At 40.3% G+C, this 25,745-nt stretch overlaps 3 protein-coding genes across 5 annotated transcripts; 2 read left to right on the top strand and 1 right to left on the bottom strand.

The window, feature by feature from the left end:
- Positions 1 to 363: 363 nt before the first annotated feature.
- On the bottom strand, positions 364 to 7,408 carry gen1 (GEN1 Holliday junction 5' flap endonuclease). Its single transcript, XM_030405918.1, has 13 exons — positions 6,893 to 7,408; positions 6,589 to 6,787; positions 6,325 to 6,501; positions 5,396 to 5,506; positions 5,227 to 5,300; positions 5,026 to 5,111; positions 4,512 to 4,662; positions 4,140 to 4,176; positions 3,986 to 4,066; positions 3,778 to 3,908; positions 3,605 to 3,666; positions 2,539 to 2,688; positions 364 to 2,058 (listed from the first exon to the last, which is right to left on the bottom strand). Exons 1-13 carry the CDS (start codon positions 7,051 to 7,053, stop codon positions 749 to 751), a joined length of 2,730 nt encoding a protein of 909 aa, XP_030261778.1. The 5' UTR covers positions 7,054 to 7,408; the 3' UTR covers positions 364 to 748.
- A 13-nt stretch (positions 7,409 to 7,421) lies between these two features.
- On the top strand, positions 7,422 to 10,928 carry ppil6 (peptidylprolyl isomerase (cyclophilin)-like 6). 2 transcript variants are annotated; one of them, XM_030405921.1, is made up of 8 exons: positions 7,422 to 7,596; positions 7,680 to 7,775; positions 9,054 to 9,242; positions 9,535 to 9,597; positions 9,727 to 9,874; positions 10,338 to 10,385; positions 10,507 to 10,642; positions 10,756 to 10,928. In XM_030405921.1, the coding sequence occupies exons 1-8, from the start codon at positions 7,519 to 7,521 to the stop codon at positions 10,865 to 10,867; spliced, it is 870 nt and encodes a 289-aa protein (XP_030261781.1). In that variant the 5' UTR covers positions 7,422 to 7,518; the 3' UTR covers positions 10,868 to 10,928. The 2 variants fall into 2 exon arrangements, with proteins under 2 accessions (XP_030261781.1, XP_030261780.1); XM_030405920.1 differs by having other exon boundaries at positions 7,426 to 7,596; positions 10,326 to 10,385.
- A 985-nt stretch (positions 10,929 to 11,913) lies between these two features.
- On the top strand, positions 11,914 to 25,145 carry cd164 (CD164 molecule, sialomucin). 2 transcript variants are annotated; one of them, XM_030404932.1, is made up of 6 exons: positions 11,914 to 12,328; positions 13,013 to 13,084; positions 18,478 to 18,546; positions 18,918 to 19,013; positions 20,467 to 20,544; positions 20,668 to 25,145. In XM_030404932.1, exons 1-6 carry the CDS (start codon positions 12,103 to 12,105, stop codon positions 20,838 to 20,840), a joined length of 714 nt encoding a protein of 237 aa, XP_030260792.1. In that variant the 5' UTR covers positions 11,914 to 12,102; the 3' UTR covers positions 20,841 to 25,145. The 2 variants fall into 2 exon arrangements, with proteins under 2 accessions (XP_030260792.1, XP_030260793.1); XM_030404933.1 differs by lacking the exon at positions 18,918 to 19,013 and having other exon boundaries at positions 11,929 to 12,328.
- The last annotated feature ends 600 nt before the right edge of the window (positions 25,146 to 25,745 follow it).

Here is a 25,745-nt window from a genome sequence, read left to right as displayed (position 1 = left end):
ATTCCTGCATTAAAATGTCAAAATCTACTTAATCTTTGTTGTATATTTTGTGGAGTTGTGTACTGATATTATCCCAACTATTTCAAACATTCAAACCAGGAGAAATCTAATTTTGTGTGTGACTGAGCATTTCATTTGGTCGTTCCAGAAGAGAGTCTAAGAGTGAAGAAGGAGGCGCAACATGAATAATATAGTTTTTACACCAAAATGACAATGTATATGCAGGTTTTCTAAATGCTGCTTGAACGGAGACAGACGGAAAATATGAACAAACCAACGTCCTTAACTTCAGCGTGTCAAGGGGAGAGAATTAGAGTGTTCACCCGGGTGTTTTGTTTTCATCAAAGCAGACTGGAGCCAATAAACAGGACAGTTGTTCATATTGTATTTAAACTGAAGTGGGGGTTTTTTTGTCCAGTGTAGAGGGACAAGGGGTAGAACATTTTTAAACATCTTCTCAAATGTGAACACTGTTCAATGTACATTGACAATGGTTTGGTTGGTAAACAATGAAGACGGCAAATTCCATGACGCCATACTACTTAAATCTTTTGTTATGTTTTAATTGAGAGACCAAAAGCGACTATAGATTAATTCTCTGTCACTTGACTAATCAAGTAATTGGTGCAGCTCTACTGTAATAAGCTAATCAATAAGAAATTGAGATTTTTAAGGTTTAGAGTAATCTTTCACATTCAATGTGAAAATAGCTTACATGTTCCTGTCCATCGTCCTGTAACGATGCTGCTCATTTTAGGAACTTCAGTCTCAGCCTCTCTGCTAGTGGCAGCGGACTCTCACCACAGATCACTGAATCATCACTATCTAACACAGTGACAGGTGACGCTGGAGTCTGCAGGAACACATCGTCACTCACAACAGCTGGTGAAACAGTCTGGCTCTTAGCTGATACAGGCATGCTGTTTGTCTCAATAGCTACATTGCAACTCTGAGATTTTAGTTGTGATAACTTGACTGGAGCGGTTTTCGCTGATGGTTTGGTTGAAACAGCTTTCAGGGGGAAGTCTGAAAGGGAGCTGGCATTGATCTTGTTTACTGGCTTCATCTTAGCCTTTCTTTGGGCTCTAAGCTGCTGGTTCTCTGCATCACTTTCCTCACTAGACGAGCCCACGCTCATACACACAGTCTTCTTGGTGGTGTGTGGCACGTTTTTGTCACTTCGATCGGGGTCAGAGCGGCACGTCTGTTGTGGGAGAGCCGATGAGGGAATGGCTTTTCTGACAAATTTATATTTCTGTGGAGGCTTTTGGGAGCCATTACATTTGTCCTTTGTCTTATTTTGAGTTTGTAGCGCAGGCCTCAGCTGCTGCTTTGAACTGTGAGTGTCTGTTTTATTTTTTGTACACTGCCTTCTGTCAGTGAGTGGTTCTTTTTTGTTAACAGCAGACTCCTGTCCTACCAAAATACCGCCAATCCGTTCACTTGCTTTTGAGTTATGTGAAGAGGTGAGTTTGAGAGGGGCTAATTCATAGTTTAGTAGTTTTGAGATCATGGCGTCGGATATCTCCATCTGTTCTATAGCTTTGGCTGTGGTCCTCATAAGCACCCTGTCCCTAAGAGAACACTCTGGAGCAGAACTCGAGTCTCCTTCTTTGACACCACATGAGGTTTTCTGCTTGTTGTTTTCGCCCTCTGTTTCCTTGGCCTCAATGTATGTGCTCAGCTTGGGCTCAGTGCTGTGGTTTGTGGCTGATGGAGAGGATGTGAAGGACAAAGCCTCCCAGTCGATATCACTCAGGTGTAGAGCATCGATAACAGCAGAGACGGACGGTGAAGCAGCAGGCTCTGAATCTGCGTGAGACTGAGGAGTATTCGGGCAATCACCCAAACTGCTGTAGTCTTCCTTCGTCTTTCGCTGCTGTTTATGGTTCACTGGAGTGTCCAGGAGCACCACTTCTGGTTCCTCTGTGCTGGTAGGGAGTATTGTTTGTGGTTGAGCTTTAGAGGAACTCTGAAGGGTCATCTGAGCCAAGAGGTCTGAAATTCCATCTGAGATCAGATCAGCTGGCTTCTCCTTTTGACTCTTTGGCTTCCTCTCTGTAAAGAAGATTGAGACTGAATGTCAGGGAACGCTTTAATGACTACTTTGAACATGTTCATTGGAAATCTCTTCAATCCTCAATCAGTGATATATTTCCCCAAACATTAGGAAGTGAAGTTCTACAACAGTTGTGGCTGGGGAGGGGGGAGCAAAGTACAACCTGCATAAAGTGACAGCGAAGCCTGTGAGACAGACACCTCTCTGCTGCATCAAAGCCTTTGGTGTGAACTAGTCGAGCTGCCAAACTCTACATTTTCAGGTGTTAGAGCGGCTGTTATAGACAGCCTTGAAAAACAAGTCAAAAGCTCCAGGTGCCTTTGATCAGGGTGCCCTTTTCAGCGGCACAGTGAGTGTGGGAAGTCTTGGAGCTTGTTAAGTCTGTGGGAGGGCTCCCATTTTTGTTTGCTGCATTATTAACTTCATGAAAAATATATGATGGATTTATTGAAAGAGAATAATACAAATTATCGTCTTACTTTTGGTCTTTTTCTCTTCAGCAAGAGCCTTGTCTCTCAGGTAGCTCTCCACCAGCTCTGGGAAGGCCACACGGAAGAGAGACTCTTCCTCCACCGTCCTCACCTCACCTTGATCCTGTGAAGGCCGATCCTCAGGAAACACATAATGTTCTACAAAAACCCAAAACATCAAGGTCAGGTCGAAATTGGTCTCAACAATTCTCTCATGCTCCTCTGAACAAATGCAGACAATAATTTATAAATAATATACACAATTACAGCCCTTTTTATACAAAATGCAAATATCTTAGCCATTTAACTCATAATTGCAATAATGGCTTTTCAACTACTTTCTTGTTACAGGGATTTTAGAATACATACACACTTTAGCCTTTGCAAATGTATGACAAAAAACCCCCCCCCATGTTTCCACCAAATTCAGCAACATTGGTATGTATGTATTTCTTATTCTGTAAAATGTCAAAAAATAGTGAAAAATGCTCATCACAATTCCCCAGAGCCCAAAGTGACATCTTCAAATTGCTTCTATTGTCCAAAACTCAATGACTCTTTATTTACTATCATAAATGACAAAGAAACACAGCAAATCCTCCTTATATTTAAGGCGCTGGAACCCGCAGATGTGACATTTTTGCTTGAAAAATGTAAAACCATAAGACTTACATTTACAGTAATATTCATTAAACTGCATGATAAAAAAAATAACAAATGACAAACCACATTCTGAATTAGTTGATTGAGACTTTCTCAGGCTGATTCTGCAGCCTGGCTTGTTAGTGAAGTGGACTTTGATATGACAGATTTCCCAGCCTGGGAGAGGAAGCCAGTTTAGCACCTAGTGGCCGTTGTGACTGATCTGTCACCTCTGAACCCCACCTCACAGCAAGTCACTAACAGACAACCCGGTGACGAGCACCCTGCACCCCAACCTCTGCTTACTGCAGCAGTCGTGTCACTCAACCCAGAAGATGTTGTCTTAAACATCGCTTTTTCCTCTGACAGCAGGAAAACAGAGAATTACAGAAAACATTGAAGTGAACATCATCCTGTGTTGGTTTAAACTGACCTGGTGTGCTCCAGATGATTTCGAAGCAAGCGACGGCATTCCTCACCCTTGGTTTCAGTATTCTTTGGGAGTGAAAGGCGTTGATAATCAAAAATAAGCTTTTATTACAACAAAGTCACAAAAGAGACACTCATTAGTTGCTAAAAGTTTTGTTGTTGAACTTTGCGAGCTACCTGAGGGGCTTGATTTGGGAACACATTTCCCTTCCGTACTTCCTGTTCATCAACTCGGCGTAGGTCATCAAGACCAATACCTTTTCACTGGTGTAGTGCTTCGGCCACTCCATTTTATCATAGGCAAATTTCTAGAAAACAGAAACCAGCTTTTAGATGCAAGATAAGTAATAACTTATCAAAGATGTCATTTAAATCAAGCCATTACCTGCATCAACAGCATATTTGGCTGCCTCCTTTTGAAATGTGACACAGGCTTATCCTTGGAAATCAGGAACTCACTGATGATCTGCAAAATTTGATTTAAATATCAAAAACCATATACATTAGATCAAACAATAAGCACATCAAAACAGCTGTACCTCTGTGAAGGGGAACTGTTGACTTGCAAGTGTTTTCCTATATAAAAAAAAAAAGAGATAAAAAACAGTTAAAAAAATAAAAAGGAAAAATGGACAGAACACTGGACTTTAAAGGCCAATTTGACTGATAAAATGTTTTATTTCAAATGTTCAATAGGTAGTGCAGTAATGTCCTCATTGTGAATAGGTTTGGCCACAAAAATCATCAAGTGAAAATTTGACATTGTGACAGCCTTAATTGATAGACTTACTACAGTTTTGCTAGTCTTGGTCGTCTTTCAATACACTGCTTTATGCTCTTGCCTTTTCATACCATTAAACTATTGAATTTAATTTACATCTAAAAAAAATTATTTCCATCAGGTCACATACTTCCTGATGTTTGCCTCAAAGGACATGGCCTGGCGCGTCTGGTCATAGCGATGCCAATCACAGGGACACTGGTAGTCAAAATCCTGAGGTTGACAGAAATGTTTGCTGTCGCACAGTACACAGCCGCCGCGTTCATGTGCTTTTGCTGAACCTGAAAAGGGGAGGAGATAAATCAAAGTTAGGATCTGATGAAACTAATGTCTCATGTTTTTTAACACATGGCAGAGGCGGGTCTTAAGCATATGTATATTTGTTTGAATAAACTGATTTCCCTTTCTCCCTAAAATAGGAGACGTACGTAAAAAGCCAAGACAAACAACCAACCTTAAAATCTAACACATTACTACAACTCAGGTGTTAAATCAGAGGCTTATTCAGACTAATCCATCTCTCACATACGTGTATGTTTTAACATTGCAGGTTAAATCCTCTTAGGACACCCCCTCCCCTTTTGCTTGCCACCTCTTATCAGTGTCAGCCACAGGGTCAGAGTTCAAGGCAGGGCACCACTCACCAGGATGTCGACATACGTGGCAGTGAGCGACCTTCTTTACGACTCCCTCAAACACACCTGCATTCTCCTCCTTCCACTTTTTGAATCTGAAGCAATAAGCAAGCGGTTACAAGTGCACAAACACAGCACAGAAAAGAAAAAAAAGTGCTCATCTGCAATCAAAAAGCAAGAAAGATTATCCACAGTGTGTGCGTTTCCTACCTCTGCAGCAGTGTTTGTCCTTTAATCATCCGAATGAGCCTCAGGGCTTGCTCTCTACCAACACCAGGTATGCCCTCGTGGAAGAAAGCCAATGTACAGTTAACATCCTGTAAATCACTCATATCAGTGATTTTCATGCACAAATTTCAGATCAAGGCGCTCTCCTTACTTTCGGAATATAATCACAGCCCAGGAAAATGGCCAGACCGACAAGATTCTCTCTGGACAGATGTAACTCTGTTTGTACCCTGGAGGTCCTGTAACAGTCCACCTGAGGGTCCTGGAGGGGAAAGAGAGGAACAATATGATATATTTTTTGATCTGATGGAACTTAGCATTTCCTCAGACATGAATGCAATGTATGTATACGTACATGGAAGCAGTGATGATGTCACTGTGTGTTTATGTTGAAAACCATAATGACATTTAGTAAAAAAAAATAAATGAATAAATGTAATAATAAGCAGTTTCCATTTGTTAATTACCTGACTAGTGATTTGACCCACAAATAAATTATTTTTTGTCTAAAAGCTAGAATTAACATCCCTTATTCACAAGAAAAACTGAATAAATTGCTCTTTACAAAATACATAAAGTACCCCAAAACATGCAAGTATAACTTATTCCACCCTATAGCTTCTAGTTTCGTTTGAGAAAAACTATTTTAAAATATGATGATGTGACATTTATTGGGGGACTGTTCCAAACGAAAATGTTTTCTTACATCTGGAAAAAAAGATTTACAGGCCAGGGCATCTTTGCAGCACACGTTATCAAAAAATGTTGGCTCCTGTTATTTGGATGTTGCCCTTTGCCATGTTGTACATTCAGTAATATTTGGATTAACTGTGCAGCCTGACTGGAAATCCAAAAGGGAACACTCTTGGATATGTGGCTCTGACGGGTGCCCGGATGTTGCTTTGGTGCTCCGGAGAGAGGCATATATTGAGTCCTTATCTCCCCTAACAGTTTGAACTGAAGAAGCCTTTTGAGTGAGCAGTGAAGCATCTTCTATCAAACACCAGCCCTGAGGTGTGGGTTCAGCTTTTTCTCCACACTTTCTCTACACTGTTGATTAGATGAACGTTCACAACATACTTTGCTGTTCATATTGAAGTTCCTGTAGACAGTTCGGGCTCCATACAAGAAAGCGTCCCCATCATTAGTGATGCAGCCGTCCACCAGGCCCTGTGAGTCCAGGTAGGCACACATGGCCTCAGCCTCCCCAGCAGCTGTCACCCACGGCACACCAAGATAGTCCAACATCTCTGCACACTACAGAGGACAAGAGTGCTTAAAAACAACATGCATGTGACTGGCTGACTGTGATGAGAGATGCAGGAGGGTGGAGGATCAACCAACCTCTCTTAGTACAGCGTTAAAGCGCCCTCTGCTGGTGCTCTTTGTGGACTTCGTGGCAGGAGCCTTTTTGAATCCTCCATATCTTGTTTCTGCCCTCTTGCTCATGGTTTCCGCTTTGAGTTTAGGGGCTTCTCCTTCCATCACAAAGACGAGCTTCACCCCCATGAGTGACAGGGATGACACTCTGAAAAACAAATTCCTGGACACAACAGTACATCGCTTTTAAGTGATGCAGACCAGCAGAAGATACTGTTTTAAAGATTAAAACCGAAGCTAACTTAGCTATATGATAATTGAGAATTACCTCAGGTGGGGTTTGGTAACTCTCCCCATCATTGCTTGGACGTGCTGGGCCTCGCACACCCATAAGCTCAGGTCGACAGCCAGCGTCTTTCCGCTCAAACTGTACAGCGGCACCGACTCACGAACCGGCTCGACGATAGACCACAAGTCGTGAACACCCATAACTACCCCAAAATGGGTTTTAACCGATTTAACTTGAGGGAAACGCGTAGGAAACGTCAATGCTGCTCAACACAACACAGAACAACGAGCAGAAGATTTCAAATGGTGGCGCCGCTGGGCCACGTTCCAATTCGTTGAAGGTCTCCTTACCACGCTGCCTTGTTGCGGTATTAGTTGTTGTACATTTGTAAAAGAAAAATAAATTCGGCGTTTGTATTGAATTTAAGTCATCAATAAGTGTTCTGTGTCGCCCTAATGTTGGCGATTCTGACAAGTATCATGATTATAAAAAAACAAGGTGGAATAGAAGGATACGGCGGTGCGGAGTCGTTCAGACCCAAATGGACGTCATAGAAAAGCGCCTCCAAATGCTTGTTGCCATGGATACGAGGCTCCTGTTTACTGACTGAGGGCTTCTTTTTTTTTTTTACTTTTCCACTTTTATGGCTGATTTTCTTTTCAACCATGGACAAAAAAATGCACCTAGAAATTGTTGGTTTAATTAAAGATCCTAACTTTCATGTTGCCAAATGTATTGCAGAGGTAAACCCTTAATTTCTTCCTTTTCTTTTATGCATTTGACACGTTTTCATTGGGGTGATAACACTTTTGACTATGCACCACAGGGACTAAAACAGAAGTTTCCTGAGGCATTCCTGGATCCAAAAATTCAACCGCTACTCGAATTTGACTGGCACACCTACCTGTGTGACAAGAAAATGGTAAGCCATCAGATTATACTTGTTTGAAACCCTCCAATTATTTATTTGCAAACCTGCTTTTAATTTTTGAGTAGAGAGCTGTGAGGCGTGCTGAGGCTCTGCACGGCATTTTATATTCTACACCAGTGTTGGAAGAAGATTCATCACAGAAAAGGCAGTGAGACTGTCTCTTTACAAGTTACACCTATGCATTCAAAGTTTTAGCTTCTTAAAGGCCCTTCAGACTCATGTTTTCACAATCATTGGCGCTGATCAGTCTATTGCAGAGCGCTACGCTATAAAACACACTCTTTTTGTACTATATTGAATTATATTTTGTGATATCCTTCCAACTAAATTCAACAAACTATTGGAGTAGAACATGGATGTCAATCAGACAAATACCCACACAGTCTTGAGCAGTGGTCTAATCAGGCAAAATAAATAAAAACAAGTACAAGCAGTAAACGTAGAAAAGCATAATATACTTAAAGTATTAAGTAAAATAGGGAGCCGAATGAAGCGTGTCAAGATTATGCTACTTCCAGTTATGTTATTATATTATTATTAATTATCAAATTATTAAGGATGTATTTCTGTGTAGACAACATTCTAATGTAAGTAGTTAAGTGCAGAGACATTTAACTAATTTGTAACTTGTATTTCATAAATTATCATGGTTTGATTAGTATTATTTCAATCTGTAAAAGTAAGTTGTAATTAAACCTCTCAAATCAACACAGTCGGATAAAGAGCACTCTATTTGCCTCTGAAATTCAATACAGTAAAAGCTTGAAGTATCATAAAAGTAAGTACCAGTACATCTGATAAACAGTACTTTGATATACTTGTTACTTTTAAATGTTTTTACATATTCACTTGCTCATTTAAATTGATTTCTAAAATTTCAGCAGGTGAATGGTATGGCAAATAATACTAATACTACTACTACAACTACTACTACTACTTGATAATAATAATAATAATAAACATTATTTATAGAGCACCTTTTTAATACGCAGATATAAAGGGCTTTACATTAAAACAGCTGAATAAACACAAAGCGACACAAAATAGCAAGCTAAAAGCCATGGAAATGAAACAGAGAGTAACTCAAAATGTAATCAAGAAAACACAAAAAGGGTGTTTTTAAAAAAAAGTTCAATTTCAAATGTGATTTAAAAGACAAGACTGAGTTTGCAGCTTCTACACAACAAAATACTACTGTAGTTTGATGTGATTGGTCATTCTGAAATGCTGGATCCCAAAACATTTGTCCTCCAACTCTTGTGATTCAAGGAGCTGCGTGGCGAAGTGTGGCAGTACTCCAGCAGCCTGATGTGCTTTCTGAACGGTGTCCTCCTCGGCAACGAGAAAGATCTCGCCAGCTGGGCCAAGGATCAGTGGAGCTTCACTTTCACTCGGCCGAAGGCTTTCTACATGGCTCTCACTGAGGACTACTATGCCAAACACCTCCAGAAAACTGGGGCAAGTCACATAAATAACTAATATAGGTTAAACAAATGGACACAGGGGAAGTTAGTATTCTTATTGTGGTGGATATCACACTACATAATCATAACTTATTTAGAACACAATTGGATTATCAATTACATGCAACTTTTTGCTTTCTTTAAATTGATGTCTAGGAATTTTTGCAAATTATTAGGTTCTCGTTTTAGTTAAAGTCATCAGTGGCTCTTCTAGCTGAGTATTAATCTGTAAAATGGGGCAATTATTGTATTTGTTATCCATGAACATCTCTGTCTTGTCATTACAGCATCAGTTTGTCTTCATGGAAATTGTTATAGCAGGCGAGGCAGCAGGGAGGTTATTGTTTGAGGTGAGGAAACTTAAACACGTGATGAACAAATTCAAGTTTTTTTCTACTTTTCTACCTTCTAAAAATGATTTTAAAATGCTGATATAAGAAAAGCATCTAAACAAGACACACTGTTCTCCCTTTCCTCAGCTGTTCTCAGATGTTTGTCCAAAGACGTCAAAGAACTTCGAGGCACTGTGCTCAGGCGAGCGAGGTCTGTCGCAGAGTGGCCTCCCACTTTGCTACAAGGGCTCTGTGTTTCATCGTGTGGTGCCCAATGGCTGGGTGCAAGGTGGAGGTGTGTCACCCGTCCTCAGTAGCATTTAAGTGATTTTCACATAAAATAAAAACAGCGCAGTTAATTCTAAATACATCTCCACATGGGATACACACATGCTACTTGTGAAAATGGGAAATAAAAAATTATCAATGTGGATATGGATGTGAAACTAGCTACAGTACATCTGGGATTGTGGTTATGGTTGACGGTTGAGGTTGGATTACAGTTGAATGAAATCATTTTTTGAGTGTATCTGACTCATCTTTGTCCAGTACGTGAAATAAGTAGTGGACATCTTGAACTTCCTCCACAGTTACTTCCACATAACTGCTTACTTACTGTGACGCCCAGTGCTTCTTCAGATTGTGAAATCACCCTGAGTAATCAACACATTATTGTGAAATCGAGGATGAGAATCAAATATACTGTGGTGTACTTGCATTGTCTCTGTCATCTTTCAATTTTTCAGATATTTCTCCAGAAAGTAAAGGTAATGGAGGGGAGTCAATCTATGGACCAACTTTTGAAGGTATGACACATATAAACAGTCCAAGACATCGACAGTATTACCACAAGAATGCACTCTGCATGCGTTTTATATTAGTGAATATACTTCTTCTGTCTGTAACATGTGCAACTTCTCCTTCTAGATGAGAGCTTTGCCGTGTCCCATTCCAAACGTGGCACCCTAGGAATGGCCAATAAGGGTCCCCACAGCAATGGATCCCAGTTCTACATCACCCTGCAGCCAACACCCTGGATGGACAGGACCTACGTGGCCTTCGGGTTTGTATCACTAATTCCACTTCAAAGACACCTGTTTAAGTTCCCAATTCTGCATAATCACATTTTTCTTTTACGGTTTTGTTGAAACGTAATGTTTTTGTTTTCCTTTCTAGTCAAGTGGTGGAGGGTGTCGATGTCCTCAGAAGATTAGAAGAGGCTCCGACTTGCAACGAAAGACCAAAATATGAATGCAAAGTTACAGATTGTGGAGTGTTTCGGTTTTAATGTCTTTCCAAATATTTCTTCAATGTGTTTTATGTAATAAAGTAATCACAAGGTACACGTATCATATGACCTACATTTGCATACACACATCTGCAAAAAAGTATGTTGTTTGTCTATAAAACCGTTGCTTGCATTTATAATCGGGCATTCTGTTAACATGGAAGCCCTTAATGGCCATATATTCAATTATATTTTCAATGGCATCATCTCAAGAACACAAGTTAATTATCGTTATTTTGTGATGATATAATGGTTAACTTGCGGTCTTGAGAAAACGGCATAAAATTAGGGGCTTCCGTACTTATAAGTATCTATGACTGTTTATAATCTTTCGTAATTAGAAAATAAGTGATTTTCTCATAGTTGTAATCTAGGGAAAACAACACTCATCATTCTGTGCTAATGACTTAAATAAGTTATTGAGAAAACAAATAAAATTTCACCTGTTAAAATGGAGGAAATTATATCTTTGACCAATGTATATTTATAATGAGCCCCCCCAAAAAACAAGATGTCACTGCATCCCTGTCAGCCAGAATTTCATCATTCATACAGGTTTCCAAATCAAGTAAGATGTGTATGTTAGACATATATTATTACACTTTTGTGATGGTTTCTTTGTATTTTTTTGTTTCAAGTCACATGTTACGTGACATTTGATACATTAATGTCTGAATTTAGTTTCAAAATGATTTAAGTAAGGTTTAATTGCATATTTATCTATTTATTGAGACATTTAGTTATTAATTTTTTCTATGTTGGAGTTGCAAATTTAGTCCTCCCTATTTTAAAAACGGGTCTGCCGGATAGAGCCTGCACCTGTATACAGAGTTGATACCGAGGAAACACAGGGGCCTCCTAATATAATTTCTCTCAATAATTTTATACCCTAAAAATGTCCAGCGCTAACCACGTTGAACATTGCTTGGAGGGGGGGGGCATCTTGCATTTGTGCCCTGGGGCCCTGTAGCGACTGAATCCGGCCATGCTAAATGATGAGAGGTTATTTTTAGCGTATTGATATTCAGTGTGTCTCGTCACAGGTGCACTACTTTTTTTTCTATCAGGTGTGTTTGAGCGGCGTCACAGGTGTCCCGGCCGAGCAGAAGGGAAACCCAGCTCGTTATAAATGACAAAACAAGAAGGAGAAGCCTCTGTCTTTTCTGGCGTTTGACGTGCCCGCAGCTCACGCACACTTGGGGCTTCTTCTCACCCCTCCCAGTGAAAAGTGCCACATGACCTGTCAGATAGGAAGTGAGGAGCCACCGAGCAGCAACAGCAGCATCGACCAGACACGCAAGACGGGAGGAAACCGTGAAGTCGTTCTCGACGTTTCTCCACTGATACTGTTTCTCTGTCGAGCTCATTGGAGCAAGAAGTTGTCCGCAGCCATGTACTTGAAGGTGGTGTTTTTCGCTATAGTTGTAGCTGCGGTTGGCGCAGCAGCCGCAACAGACTCAGGTAAGTTTGCGACCTCTCGTTTGTTGAGCTAGCGGCTAGCTAACCTACAGCCTGCCGTACACCTCCTCAGTTAGCTCGGTCAAGACACCCCCAGTTAGCTGGTTTTAATCTGTCTGTATGCGTCTATTTTGGGTCAGTTTTATGTCCCGCGTCACAGTCTGATAGCTGTCACTCGTTTTTGTTTATGTATACAAAGAATACATGTTTAGAATCTCCTTTTGGCAACTTGTCAGTGTCATGTCCACGCTGGCCAGTGGGACTCAAGTTGTCAGCTAGCTTGACGCTGTAGCCTGCTAGCAAAGCTATGTGACCTGAAATTAAATCAGAAATGTGTGACTGTAATATCGCTGTCACAATGTGACTTACGAGAAGTGTTAGCAGGAACAGGACTGGTCTGTCGGATCCAGTTGGTCAGGTACCAGAGACCAGATCGGCTTGTTATGCAACACCCTTCCTTTTCATCTCTGTTGTGTCACAATTTAACATTCATAACACTGTAATGCCCTTTTTTGTCTGTATGTACTCACTTATTTGACATTGTTAGACCCCTTTTTTTTTTAGCTGCACCAATTTAACAGCAACATCTGCAGAGCTACAGTTTCGTTTTCAGTCACATGCAGGAAGTTACTATCATTAAAAAAAAAACTGCCATGACTAAATCTGAGGTATGGCTTCTTTTTGCAGATGGATGTTCTTCCCAGTCGACATGTGATGTATGTGGAGCCACTACCGACTGCCAGTGGCTTAATTGCTCATGTGAGTATCTGTCCCAAATGTGTGGCAGGTTGTGGAGTGAGACTGCACAGATTGGCCTTTGTGTGTCCTAAATTGTCCAGACAGCTGAACCGATGGACACATGATGCCTTGGGTATGGAGGGAATGTATGGCAGTGGATGCTGACTTTTAGATGATGTCATACCATAATCGTAATCATCTGGCAACGCTAACATAACACTGTGGTTCTGGACTGGTCCATGCCTGAGATTGCATTGACTCTGTAGTATTACTCACCACAATGAATTTGCTTTATGGGTCTGATAAGGCCAGGAATCAAAGCTTTGAAGTGAATGTCCACACTTTCGTTCGGATTGTGGTATTGCTGCCGTTTGTCTACATCTCTGTATCAGCATTCTGTAATTTCATTACGTTAATGGAAATATCTGTCTAAACGACTTGAGTTCTCCAAATATGAGAAATCCCCCTGACTTATGCACTACAGAGGAAATGTGGGGAAATATGCTGAAATTGTGTTTTTCAACCTAATTTGGAAATCCGCTGGTTGTGATGAGAAGTGTGCATCATTCAGTAAAAAAGGAGATGCATGACTGATTGCTTCCTGAGTCGACCAACGGCTTCCCATTCACCGCGGCTGTGTTTCTGTCGGTCAGGAGAAGAGATGGTTGTTTTTTCGTGTTGTTATCAGTGACAGGAAATGAGGCTACAGATCAGTCAACACAATCTAGCATCTGCAAATCGCCGGTTTGTCACACAGTTTTAAAGCACACTTTTGGCTAAATGGTTGTGAGGTAGAGGCAACAGTAAACCTCTGGCCAAAAACCGAACCTTGGAAAAAAAAAAAAAAAATCCTCATGAGTAATGTGATTATTGACCATATCACCCTCGAGGGCCCTACTCCGAAGCTGGCCTGAGTTCAGTATGTGCAGTGAAGCACACGCAGGTCTCTAGTGATTGTGAAGAAGATGAACAGGAGAGGAAGTGAGGGGATGTGTGGCAGGAAGCCTGCAATATCCTCACAGAAGGAAGGAGGGGATAAAGGCATGAGTGAGAGGAAAGAGTGTGCAGATAGGATGGAAGATAAGTTTCATTTGCCTTGTTGCTCTCATAATATATGTGCCTCGGGTGCAGTTCAGATTGAGTGTATAGTGTGATCTCTGTGGTCTTACATTTCAGTTGTTATTAGGCTCTAAGAATGGAGGATACTGTATACTGGATACTGTGTGTAATCTGAACCCTTTTACTTGCTGGACCAGCGTCAGAGCTGCCAAGATCACCCAGTAGTCATTACTCACCAACTATATTGATGATTGATTCATCTGTTTGAATAATTTTTAAGAAAGAATATCTAAATATGATCCAGATCTTAGATAGTGAACAGAACATCTTTCCCAATTTTAACATTTTATTTACCAAACAACTAATCAGTTAATCAAGAAAACAGCTAACAGATGAATCTAACATGATAATAACTTTCAGTTGCAGCCCAATCTAGCATATCAGCAAGCATTGCTTCACATTAGTAGGACAGGCACAGGTGTGTTACCTCTCAAGAGAGCTGACCTGTTTGACAACTTAAGCAATGAGAAGCTTTGACTGTCTAGGAGAGGCTGTGTAGAGATTTAGTGAGCTCACACCCTCCCGCCTGCTTTGTCTTTGAATGCTAAATGGCCCTGTAGTGATACACTCCTTAATGATGTATTAACTGGTTGAAAGGGACAGGCTGGATCACAATTATTTAACTTCCTTCATTGAGCTGTAGGAGACAAGATCATTCTCCGAGGGACAAACACGTGCAGGTTTACAATTACACTAAGCACACATGAGGAATAACAACCCACCACCCGCACAAAAAAACTCAATATAATGAACATGAAGATTTGTTCTCTGATTGTGTTTCTAGTAATTTTGTTTTTGTTAAGTTTCGAGAATTATAACAATTCTTCCAAAGCAAATTATTCAAACTGTTAAATTGATTACCACTGCGGCTCAAATGTTTCCCTCAGGTCATTTGACGTTAGTGTAAACAAGGTATTGACTCATAGCTGAAGGCTTCAGGGATGTCTGGCTGTTTTTATCTTGTTCTTGTTGGAAAAAGTGTCTCTTCTGCCCTGGCATCTGACACCAGAACAAACAACACACACATCTGCCTGCTACAGTACATAACATAATGGGAAAGCACTACCATACCTAACAGTACTAACTGCTTAATCGCACACCAACAAGGCCAAGAGCTAAAACCGTTCACAAACTCAAGAATGGATCACCTATTTCGTATGAAATCAGCAAAAACCAGAAAGGTCAGCTCTGGCCGGTTGAGACAGCACAACCACACTGCTGCAGCAAGCTAACGCCTACCACATTGTCATTACCAGATTTATCTTTGGTTTAGGGATTTTGTGTAAACAAGGCTTTGGCGTCAGAGGCACATTTCCCTGCAGGCCAGTGTTTAAATGCTCAAAAACTTTACACGTGTACACGCAAGCCCTGAAGGGCCCAAAAGTACAGGTCATAGTCTGTGACAAAGCTTGTTGAGAGCTCTTGGCCAAGAGGTTGTTTCTGTTGCTTTCATTCACGCCTCTGGCTTGAAGAAGCTGTGGATGAAGCTTGTGGTGCTGATTATGTCACTGTCTTGAAAAAGAGTGAGAGTCAGTCCTAACTTTCACAGCTGCCTGCGAGATAACAGCCCTCTGACCTGCTGGAGAGTGTAAAAACCCTCCTCCCACTTGGTCAGACATACGTGGATTGTGGTGTCAGATCGCACAAAGAGTGTGAAAAATAAGCTGCCAACGCTACAGAAATGATTTTTACTTTGATATGACTAAATCACAGTTAGAAAGGCAGTGAGTCATTAAGTTTCCAGCTTGAGAGAGTCATACTTTTGCATTTTAAAATGTATGACACAACTTATTTCTTGTGCTCATGTTCCTTCCTGGCTAATCATATAATGTGGCTGGATAGCCATTAATAAAACGGGGAGAATGCTCGCTCACCTCGATAGACACCTGACAGAAAAGTTACTAAACACCACAAAACCCTTGTTTCAATTATAACCACATAATTGAACCATTCTCAAGTCTGTCACAAACTAATAATTAGGACAGTCACTTGCTAGTTGCTTGCATTAAAGGCTAGCGCTCACAGAGATGCATAACCTGATACAAGGACCAGGAAATACATCCCTGTGAGCTATGGAAAATGTTTCACAGACTCACTGAGCCTCATTTTTTTTACCCTATTTGGGAAGAAAACAAAATATGCGTCCAACAATGTCTGCACTCAGTTAAAGTTGTTTTATCTGTAAATTACGAGGGGCCATCTGAGAGGAGTCATAAGGTTCAGTTTCTGTGGATTATACTGTATTATGACAAACAAGGAAGGTGTAGGAAGGCATATTACAGCACCAGGTGCATTACATTGAGCTGATGATGTTCCCTTTATGATGTTCCTGTATTCCTGGAAGGTAACACCATCATATGCTCATGGCAACAGATTCTAAAGTGATTCTTGTCAACACCATAAAGAGGTCAACAGCTATTAACGGCCTGCCCTGTCACTATTTGTCACCATTATTGAAGCTTTGTTGGAAATGCATGTTCCACTTAAAGAGTTATGTTTCCGACCTGTAAAGCAGCATTCCAGATGACTAGGACAAGTATAGGCAAGGTGACCATTCTGGATATTTGTATACCATCACTGCTTTTGTAAATACTGTATTCATGTCCAGTAAATTCAAAGTTGGATCCGAATAAGTCAACAAGTATTTCAGTATTTAAGTGTTTTAGTTTGTGACATGTATGAAAGTTGTGAAAATGCCTATTAGTTTCCCAAAGACAAAGGTGTGTCTCTGCCAAATAATCCATAACTCAAAACCTGCAATTTGGTGGGGCGGGGGGATTTTTACTTGGAACAATTAGTCATTTAGTTAATCTTTTATCGGAATAGTTGCACATTAATCTCCTGTCGGTCTATAAATCAACCGTTCATTTCAGGTGTATCACATAATACATTATTAATTATCAAAACTTGTAGCACATTCAGAAAAGTATGAAACAAATATACCCAGTATATCACGTCATCTCTTGTTCATATCTGGCCAACATTTCTGTGCTGAACAACAGCAGTAGAGTGAATATCATCTCACTGGGTGTGAAAAGAATCTATAGTCACAAGGTGCTGTCAGTTGTGACTCATGGTTTCCTTACTCACGCAGGCAGAGCTTCACTATTGAAAAGAAACACAACAGTACAAAGTAATGGACTCTGTTAGTTGTTTATCTTCACCATCTTGCTATAGATGATCATGTCTGTAAATTTGTAAAGCAATAATTTGTGAGGTAACTAAAACATCAGTGCTATGCTTCGTGTGTATCTTGACTTCTTGGCAAGTATATTGAACAGGCAAGTCTTCATGGTGGGGTTAAAGTCCCTCTCTGTATCTGTTAATTAGTAATCCAATTTTACAATTACGAGAATACACCTAGATGTTCAAACTATGACTCGGCAAGCTGAACATATAAAACAAATAAAGCAGTGGTAGATTGAAACTAAGTGAATTTACTCAAGTACAAATGGTGGTTAAAGGAATACTGTACTATATTTCAGATATATATTTCATTTATTTTGCATTTTTAGCTAGTTTATTATATAATAAAACATTCATAATATAATCCTGTGGTAAGACCCACAGGGATCCTTCTGGTGCTCTGCACTTTTACTCAAGTAACACAATGTAAAGGGGTATTTTAACATTGTTGTATTGCTACTTCTACCACAGTATAATGAATAATAATAGTTTTTTTTTCTCTCAGTGAGTTATAAATGATGATGCGCGGAGTCATGTTCTCACGTTGATAGATGAAGTGCTGATGCAGTGTAAATTAAAATCATAACAGGTTTCAGTCATGCTCAACTTCAAATAATAACAAGTGTTATTTTGATGGGGGCAGCAGGATAGAAAGAGTGCCATCCTCCCAACAGCAGGATGTGGGCTTGTGTGAGCAACAGATCTGACCTTCCTGTGGAGGAGATAAGAAAAGAGAATTGCCCCACTTCATATCATGTTGCTTAACTATTTGTGTGCACAAAACAAGTGAGAGAGACACACACACACACACACCATCAGGTGCAGCTCTGACTTAAATACAACCACAGAAAAAACACAAACACAGAGAAAAGCAGAGTTTTTCACATGCACACAATGATGTTGATGATTACTCGACTTCTTGGTGAACTGTGTGATGAGATTCAGTGATAACTGTTACTCAGTCTTCAGCTCTCAATAACTCCGGATTGAGCTAAAATGAATGAAATGAAGTGCTATTGCTCTGGTAGACGCACAACACTGAATCTGAGTAAGATTTAGTCAAATGAAGTATAATTGGGTGTTTAAGTCATGATTCTTTTCTCTTTCAGCGACTCCTAGCTGTTACAACATGACTGTCCTTACAGACAACGGCACCTGCGTCAATGTTAGCTGCTCAGGTAAGTCTGGTGGTTCAAAACATCCAACTGGAAATTAACATTTTTTTATTAACATATTTTACTAAACCCAAATACAATCTGCAGACTACACATTTCTCAGAGTTTGAAGAAATTCTGCAGATTCTGTTTGGGTCTAATAATGCTCTAACTCAGGTGTCAGTTAATAATCAGTCTCAGCACTTTGGCTTCGTCTCCCATTTGTTGTCTGTGTTTGTGTCCAGAAGACTTTGCTAGATGTAAAGCATAATTTTTTACCTGCCTAAGGGAAATAAAAAGGGAGCGTTTTTCAAAAGAAAAGAAAATCTTTCTTGTTGGTTGGTGTCTCTTGCTTTCTTCCTTTCACTTTGTCTTGGTGTTGGTTCCCTGTCCAGCTATACCCACAAAAGCCCCAGCTCCTACTCCCTCTGTGACTACTCTCCCTCCCGCTACAACCGCCCCTGTTGTCACCACTGCCTCTAACAGCACAGGTAATCTGTCCAAAAAATGGATAAATCCTCTGCTACTCACTGCTTTTAGTCCATGTTGTCCAGTACATAAGGTTTCGTATAAGGTGGGGTTTAAGTGAATTCAAACCCCTTTTCTAATAATACTTACTGTCTGCCGTTTTTGAGCTATGGTAATAGTAATACTTCTGTAAATGCCTCTTTATATAGTAGTTTTCACTGTTTGGGGGTTCTGCCATTCCCATGCTGGATAGAGAATGCCTTCGTATGCACAAGGGATTCACAGGAAACGATGCAGCATGTATCCAGTGTTAACGTTTTAATTTCATCTAAATGATAATGGCCTCATTATTTACATCTTATCAGAGCTGTATTGGGTTACTGCTTCTGATGCACACCCAACATTTTCTGCTGCTAGATTAAAAGACCTAAGGCCCAATCACATTAAGATTTGTTGCTATAGGCATGGTTGCTTTAAAAACACCTTGAAAAAATGTGCCAAGCAGAAACAACATGGTTCACCTGTCAAGTTCTTAAAACCATTAGAAGTGATGCAAAAAAGGAGTGCATGCCTGGTAGTCACAGGAAAAGTAAGCTGGTCATAGTCACATCTTGTAGGTGCACGGCTATCAGGAAATCCTGTGAATGAAAAGAGAGTAACACCTGCTCACTTCCTCCATGCCGCAGAAGTTTAATAAAGACATTTCAATCCGCATCAGGTCGAAACAGTCTGACCTGATGAGGATCCAAGTGTGGTTGAAGGGTTGTCTTTAATTAACTTCTGTGGTGTGGAGTAATTGTGCAAGCGTTATCGTCATTCCAAGTAGCAGTCACAGGAAGCACAATACATTTGTCATCACTATTCACACTAACTGTGATTGTTCATCAAAAATGTGTCTATAAAACAAGACGGCAGTAATTTTCAGCATTTTTTTGTCAGTAGAAAATGTTTACTATTGGAAAGGGAGTAATGGATCAAGAGGGAGCAGCCACAGTGAGCTGTTAGATGAAGAGTTAAAGACAGCAGGCATGGACACAAACTTTATTATTCCCTGCTGTTGTGTGGAAAACTACTTGCCTGTTGGTACAGTGAATTCAGATCGGTTTCAGTTACTATTGAGTGACTTCTTTTAAATATAACAACTTATGCCTTTAGCTGCTCTGTTAACAGACTCACTGGTGCTTGTATTTTTGACAAAGTAGCTGCTCAAGAGTGGTTACACACTGTCGGTAATCACGTTTGTAGGGCCGCCTCTTAAAACTAGATTTTCAGTGAGCACAGGGAATTGAAAACAGCCCTCTAGTGACAAACTCTGCACATACATCATTCTACACAGTGAAGTTCAAGCATCCAACTGTAGGAAGGAGAACAAAAACACAAATTTGTCTTTAAGAATGAAAACTAAACAACTTAAATAACTTTAAGTCAAATGGTTCATAGACTGATGGATGTGTTCTTACTATGACCCTAAAACAGGAAATGCAACCACTATTCCCACTGTTGCCCCCACTCCGAGTGGTAACGTCACCTCCCCGGCTCCACCCGCTCCTGCAAGTAAGTGGCAAAGTCTGACATTGTGATAAAGCGGGAAGGTTTTTAAAATCTTGCTTGTTATGTACATCAATAAGCTTAATTCCAATCTCTGCATTTTCTTTTGTCACATCTTTTTTATCACAGCTGGAACAAGCGCAAGCACCACACCAGTTTCCCCCTCTCCTGACCCTCACAAGAACACCTTCGACGCTGCAAGCTTCATCGGTGGGATAGTGCTGGTTCTGGGCCTGCAGGCAGTGATCTTCTTCCTCTACAAATTCTGCAAGTCCAAGGACCGCAACTACCACACCCTTTGAAGAAGCCACACTTTTTGATCCACATCACTCGACCTATCCCCACCAACTAGAACCTTCCAGAGAAGACTCCCCACTCGGCACGCACTCCTCACGACGGACTCAAACAGTGTTTTCAAGCAGGTTTTCTAAATCTTTGGTGTTTGTGCCACTTGTGGTTTAGCTCTGCCATCTGTATTGAGTCATTGATGCAGACCTGTATGTATGATAGTTTACATCACAGTTACTTGTAGTCACCTGTAGCTCTCTAGTGATATGACATTCAAGCCTTGAGTTTGAGGATTACATTATCTGTTTGCTACTCCCACTTCCTGCCATTAGTCATTCTGCAAAGACTATTTTCGAGAAAATTGTGGGGGGTTATGTTATTTACCGTCCCTTTCCTTCTGATTTGTCAGTTAAGTACACCACATGAGACTTAAAGAATTACTCGTGTATACAAAGAAGCTTTTTAGGGAGTAGTGCAGCTGCAAACTGGAAACATTTACGTCATATTATTTGGTCTCAATTTGGAAACACTGTTTGAGTTCACAGCTATTCTTAAACGTGACAACTGCAATGATTCAGTATTGCTTTTAGCCTGTTGAATCTTGGGCAGGTTCGTTCTCCCCTGTGCAGCCCTATCATGTAAATGTGTTCTCAGAGGATGTAAAAGAGACAGGGTTACTTGGAGTACGAGGGAATAAAAGCGACACCCAATCATCTTATGACGGACCAAAAAAAATAGCGATCCCTCTCTGGTCTTATTTTGGGTGTCTCCCTTGGTATTTAGGAGTGCTGTGCGTGTTCTGCCGTTGTCATTCATAGGGAAGTGTTTCACCCAATGCTAGTTCTAAAAAATCTCAAAAAACAACTGCCAGTAGAGCAGCTCAATGCAATAAATCATGTATCAAGCTCATCTCCCATCCTTGAATCTTAAAACATACCCACCCTGTCTGCTAACGTTGAGCTGGCCCTAGTCACAAGGGCCTGTGGGTCAAAATGAAAGATTGTAGAATATTTTCGGAAATATAAATAATTCATTTGTTTTATTAATGTAGATAATATAGAAAATGGGGAGATAAAGAAAAATGGAATGCACCTTCTTGATGTGGACAGTGATCGCAGTGAAGTGCCTTTAATGTCCAGTTTGACTTAAAGAGAGAGACGGAAGTGGAATGTCTTTCGATTGAGGCCCGAGTGTTATCGTTAGTTTATGTTTCTAAAGAGAAACGGTATCGCGGTGCTGATATTGGTGAGAATGGTAGAATCCCAGCTGGACTGAAGAGCCTCTTATTGGCGAAGAATACAGTACATAGTTGTCACTCGAGGGCCTTAATCAGTCGAGGTTGAAGTTTTTTCCCTATACGCTGACGACTATATTCAGTGCATGAAATGGTCTTCTCTTCTGTGTAAATGAATAATTGAAAGGTGCTCTTCCTTTTGTAGCACCCAATACTGCTCCAGAATTTCCTTCAACCTAACTATTTATGTTTCTGAACTCGGTTGTAAACTGTGCTAGGTTTTAAAACATGAAAAATTAGCTAGCAGGAAATTTTGGGCTGCTGTTGACGCTATAAATCTGGGAGTGTACCTGAAGGAAAAGGCAAAAATATTGTTTAAAGGTGCAATATGTAAGAATAAGCTCCTGTTGAGGAGCTGCTCCTGTCCTGTTGACCAAACAAAGGAAGGAGGAGGCTTGCAGGCCCAGAATGCAGGGTTTACCCCATGACATAACATCAGAATTGTTATTCTTCACAATCTATGAATAATTTGTTGTTTTTTGATTGTTTTAATAAAGAATTCTTACATATTGCATCTTTTAAAAATCATAAGTATTGGAGCCAGTGCATTGAGGTAAAAATGTTGGCCTGTTTGAGTGCTGGTTTGGTTATTAAAATGAGCATTGCACATCTGACTTCTGACGTTGCCATGTAAACGAGAGGATTGTGAATGAAGGGCAGAACTGCAACAACTAAGCGACCACGCTAGAGCTCATGTGAATTTCTCTAATTAGCTTGCTGCTAACTGTGTGATTTTCCCCCCTCTCCTTTTGTCCCTCCTGTACATAGCCATGTCCTGTTTTTGTTTATCTTTTGCAGTTTCAGCTTGAGGTCAGGCTAAATGAAGGAGTGTTTATCAGTACATTTTTGCTCGTAGCAGCTTGTCAGTGTCAAGAATATTTCATTGAATGCCTTTTGTTTTTCTTTAATTGCATGCTGGATGCTTGGAGTTGTGATTTTTCCTTCCTCTGCATACACTCTTATTAAGGATTTAGACCCACTTAAAAACCACTTGACTATTTTGATTAGTTCATATGCTAGCTGAAAGAATGCCTTGAAACTAGTGTGCATTAAGCCAAAGTCCTCAGTTTTTGGCATGAATATTGAACATTGCACTGACAAGCTTTGTTTTGTAACTTTTGTCTTTGTAAGCGTTTTCATGATTCAGCCAAAAAAAAAAAAAAAATCAGAAGCTTGTATAAATACTCAGTCTTGAATAGTATTATATTATGGATGAATAATCACATCTTTTGTATGACTTTGAACAGTAAGAAATACATGAGTGCAGATTTTTTTTTTTTCGTTTTGGCTTTCATAATTTGACATTTAATGACATGTTTTCTGCTGCTCACCATCAACACGCCTTTTAACCTAGTCACCTGGTGGCATTAGGCTACAGCCCAAAGACCCCAACTATGGCGAGTAGGCTACAGAGTTTTGCCTTAGCTGTACCAATTTGTGCATTTCTCTGCATGTGGAGAGCCATCGCCCCCAAATTTAGAGAAATATTTGAGTTTGATTCACAGCTATTTGTATGCCACGCTGCGTAACCACTGAATCCAGTTTGCTCTCCGAATCGTAGCTGCATTCCTTAAGAACACGGCATCACATGATGGCGTCGCGGTGTGTCTTAACACCTCTGGTATCCATGGATGCCAATAGATGTCCATTGTGTTGCCTCTCTGCAGTTTCCCTCTACAAGTTACTAACTCAGTCTGTGCACCTCTTTTGGAAAAGTGCCTTATTCAGTTCAATATACATATATATAGTTGTAGTTTGTAAAAAAAAAAAAAAAAAAGAATAATATGACACACCTATTAAAAATCAATGCGACTCAGCACTTTTAGACCCCTGTGAAGTGGTTTTCTGTGTTGTATTCTGCTTAAATGTCTGTTCTGTCACGCTCAGCCTTAACTTCTTGATCAAATCCACAAAGCATTTGCTGGTGATAAGTCGTCCGGGCTGCTTTTGCATTCGTTAGATGTGTAATTTACATAATGGCTGGCAATTCAGTAGCATTTAAAGGATAACTCCACCAATTTTACACATTGAAATGTGTTCACAGGTGTTGAAGAGTACTGCCTCACATATGAAAATGGTAGGATGAAGCCATTTGTGGCTCCCGAGGAAGCTGCATGTAATCTCTAAATTGCGTTCAGTGATGTCACTCAGTGGCTAAATTGAATTATGGGCAATGTAGCCACTGAGTGACACCACTGGAGTCAATTTATCAGATCACATGTAGCTTCCTCTAGAGCCACAAAAGGCTTTATACATAATTTTTTTTCACATGTGCAGTAGCACTCGCCAAGACCTGTAAACACTTAAATGGATAAAAATGGTTAGTTAAATCCCTACATTCTGACCAATCACACACTAGAATTGTAGGTGTTAAAATGCTACTAAAATGGCTATAACCAGATGATGAATGTAATAGTGTTCTGCTAGATGAAGCCTGCTTGTAGCCCGGACAACTTCTCACCAGCCTACTGCAATAAATAACTTACCGGCAATGTTGTAACCACAGCACTCTATTCTTCTCTGCTGCAACATTTCCTCCATAATGTAAACTGTCACACGATAACTTGATGTTCACCTGGGTTGTAATTTTTCACTTGTTGCATTGAATGACCTGTTTTCTGTCCACTATTTTAAATTCAATCCAAATTTTCTCAATCATGGAGGGCTCTGTTATCTGTTTTCAGCCTTGCAGTGTTCAATTACAAGAGTGATGAGTAAAGAGCTTTGTTGAATCCTCCTTTGCCTTGTTGCTTTATTGCTATGTGCGCACTCTGCAGTGCCATATCTACCTTAGGTGTTAGAGCCCCTCAGTCTTGTAGGTACGATTTCTTTGGCTTTGCACCCACACAGCCATATGTAGACATTTGCAGGTGCCACAATGCCCCCTAACATGTTTTGTGCTTATTTTGTGCCCTTTCTTTTTTCTTCTCAAACCTTTTTATTTTGTGCCTTGTTTTTTTTTTTCTAGTGTCGCCTTTGAGTTTCACAATGTAAAACCAATAAAGTTTGAATATTGTTAAACAAATCACTGTTTCGCCCTCATTTGACAACAGTGTCAACTTTCTTGGAGCGGGTCATTTACATGACAAGTCACGAGTGGGACGATAATGCACAGCCAGGTCTCAGTGCATGGCTCCATGGTTACAATTGAGCGACTGGTTGCCTGGACTACAAAAGATATCGAGTTCAGGCTTTGCTTTGTCTGGCCCTGTGTGTGTGTGTCGCTAATGCAAGGTCAACAAGTCCTGTTGAATAGAAGAAATGAACAGCAAAGCAAGATCGAACAATTTTTAATCAAATGATATTTCGAGTATACAGACACTGAGAACCAAGCCAGACATTTCCAGGCCTCGTGTTAAGCTAAGCTAACTGGTTGTGTGACAGTCTGCAAGTGACAGAGGGCTTTTGTTTTACTGCACAGTCAGATGTACCTGCTCCTGTGTCTGAATGTTTTGGTCAATATTCTTGGAGTCTATCGAAAAAGATACATGAAAGAACATAATTTAGATGTTTAGATTTTCTGATGTTATACATGCTGGATTTAACCGACTCCATCTCCCTTTTTTATTTGATAATCTAAAGAAAAAAAAAGCGTCAGTGGGGCTGCACAATAAATCAAAATATA

The sequence above is a fragment of the Sparus aurata genome, chromosome 22 (assembly GCF_900880675.1).
Source record: "Sparus aurata chromosome 22, fSpaAur1.1, whole genome shotgun sequence".
NCBI classification, from domain to species: Eukaryota; Metazoa; Chordata; class Actinopteri; order Spariformes; family Sparidae; genus Sparus; species Sparus aurata.
The sequence above is the reverse complement of the archived record's forward strand: the minus strand, read 5'-3'. Positions and strand labels throughout refer to the sequence as shown.

Coding starts and splice junctions, on each gene's coding strand:
- gen1 (XM_030405918.1), bottom strand. CDS start 7,053: ATGGGTGTTCACGACTTGTGGTCTATCGTCGAGCCGGTTCGTGAGTCG. Junction 6,788..6,892: donor GTTACCAAACCCCACCTGAG/GTAATTCTCAAT, acceptor TGTTGTGTCCAG/GAATTTGTTTTTCAGAGTGT. Junction 4,177..4,511: donor TTTGAGGCAAACATCAGGAA/GTATGTGACCTG, acceptor TTTTTTATATAG/GAAAACACTTGCAAGTCAAC.
- cd164 (XM_030404932.1), top strand. CDS start 12,103: ATGACCTGTCAGATAGGAAGTGAGGAGCCACCGAGCAGCAACAGCAGC. Junction 13,085..18,477: donor CCAGTGGCTTAATTGCTCAT/GTGAGTATCTGT, acceptor TTTCTCTTTCAG/CGACTCCTAGCTGTTACAAC. Junction 19,014..20,466: donor CACTGCCTCTAACAGCACAG/GTAATCTGTCCA, acceptor ACCCTAAAACAG/GAAATGCAACCACTATTCCC.
- ppil6 (XM_030405920.1), top strand. CDS start 7,519: ATGGACAAAAAAATGCACCTAGAAATTGTTGGTTTAATTAAAGATCCT. Junction 7,597..7,679: donor TTGCCAAATGTATTGCAGAG/GTAAACCCTTAA, acceptor TATGCACCACAG/GGACTAAAACAGAAGTTTCC. Junction 9,598..9,726: donor CAGGGAGGTTATTGTTTGAG/GTGAGGAAACTT, acceptor CCCTTTCCTCAG/CTGTTCTCAGATGTTTGTCC.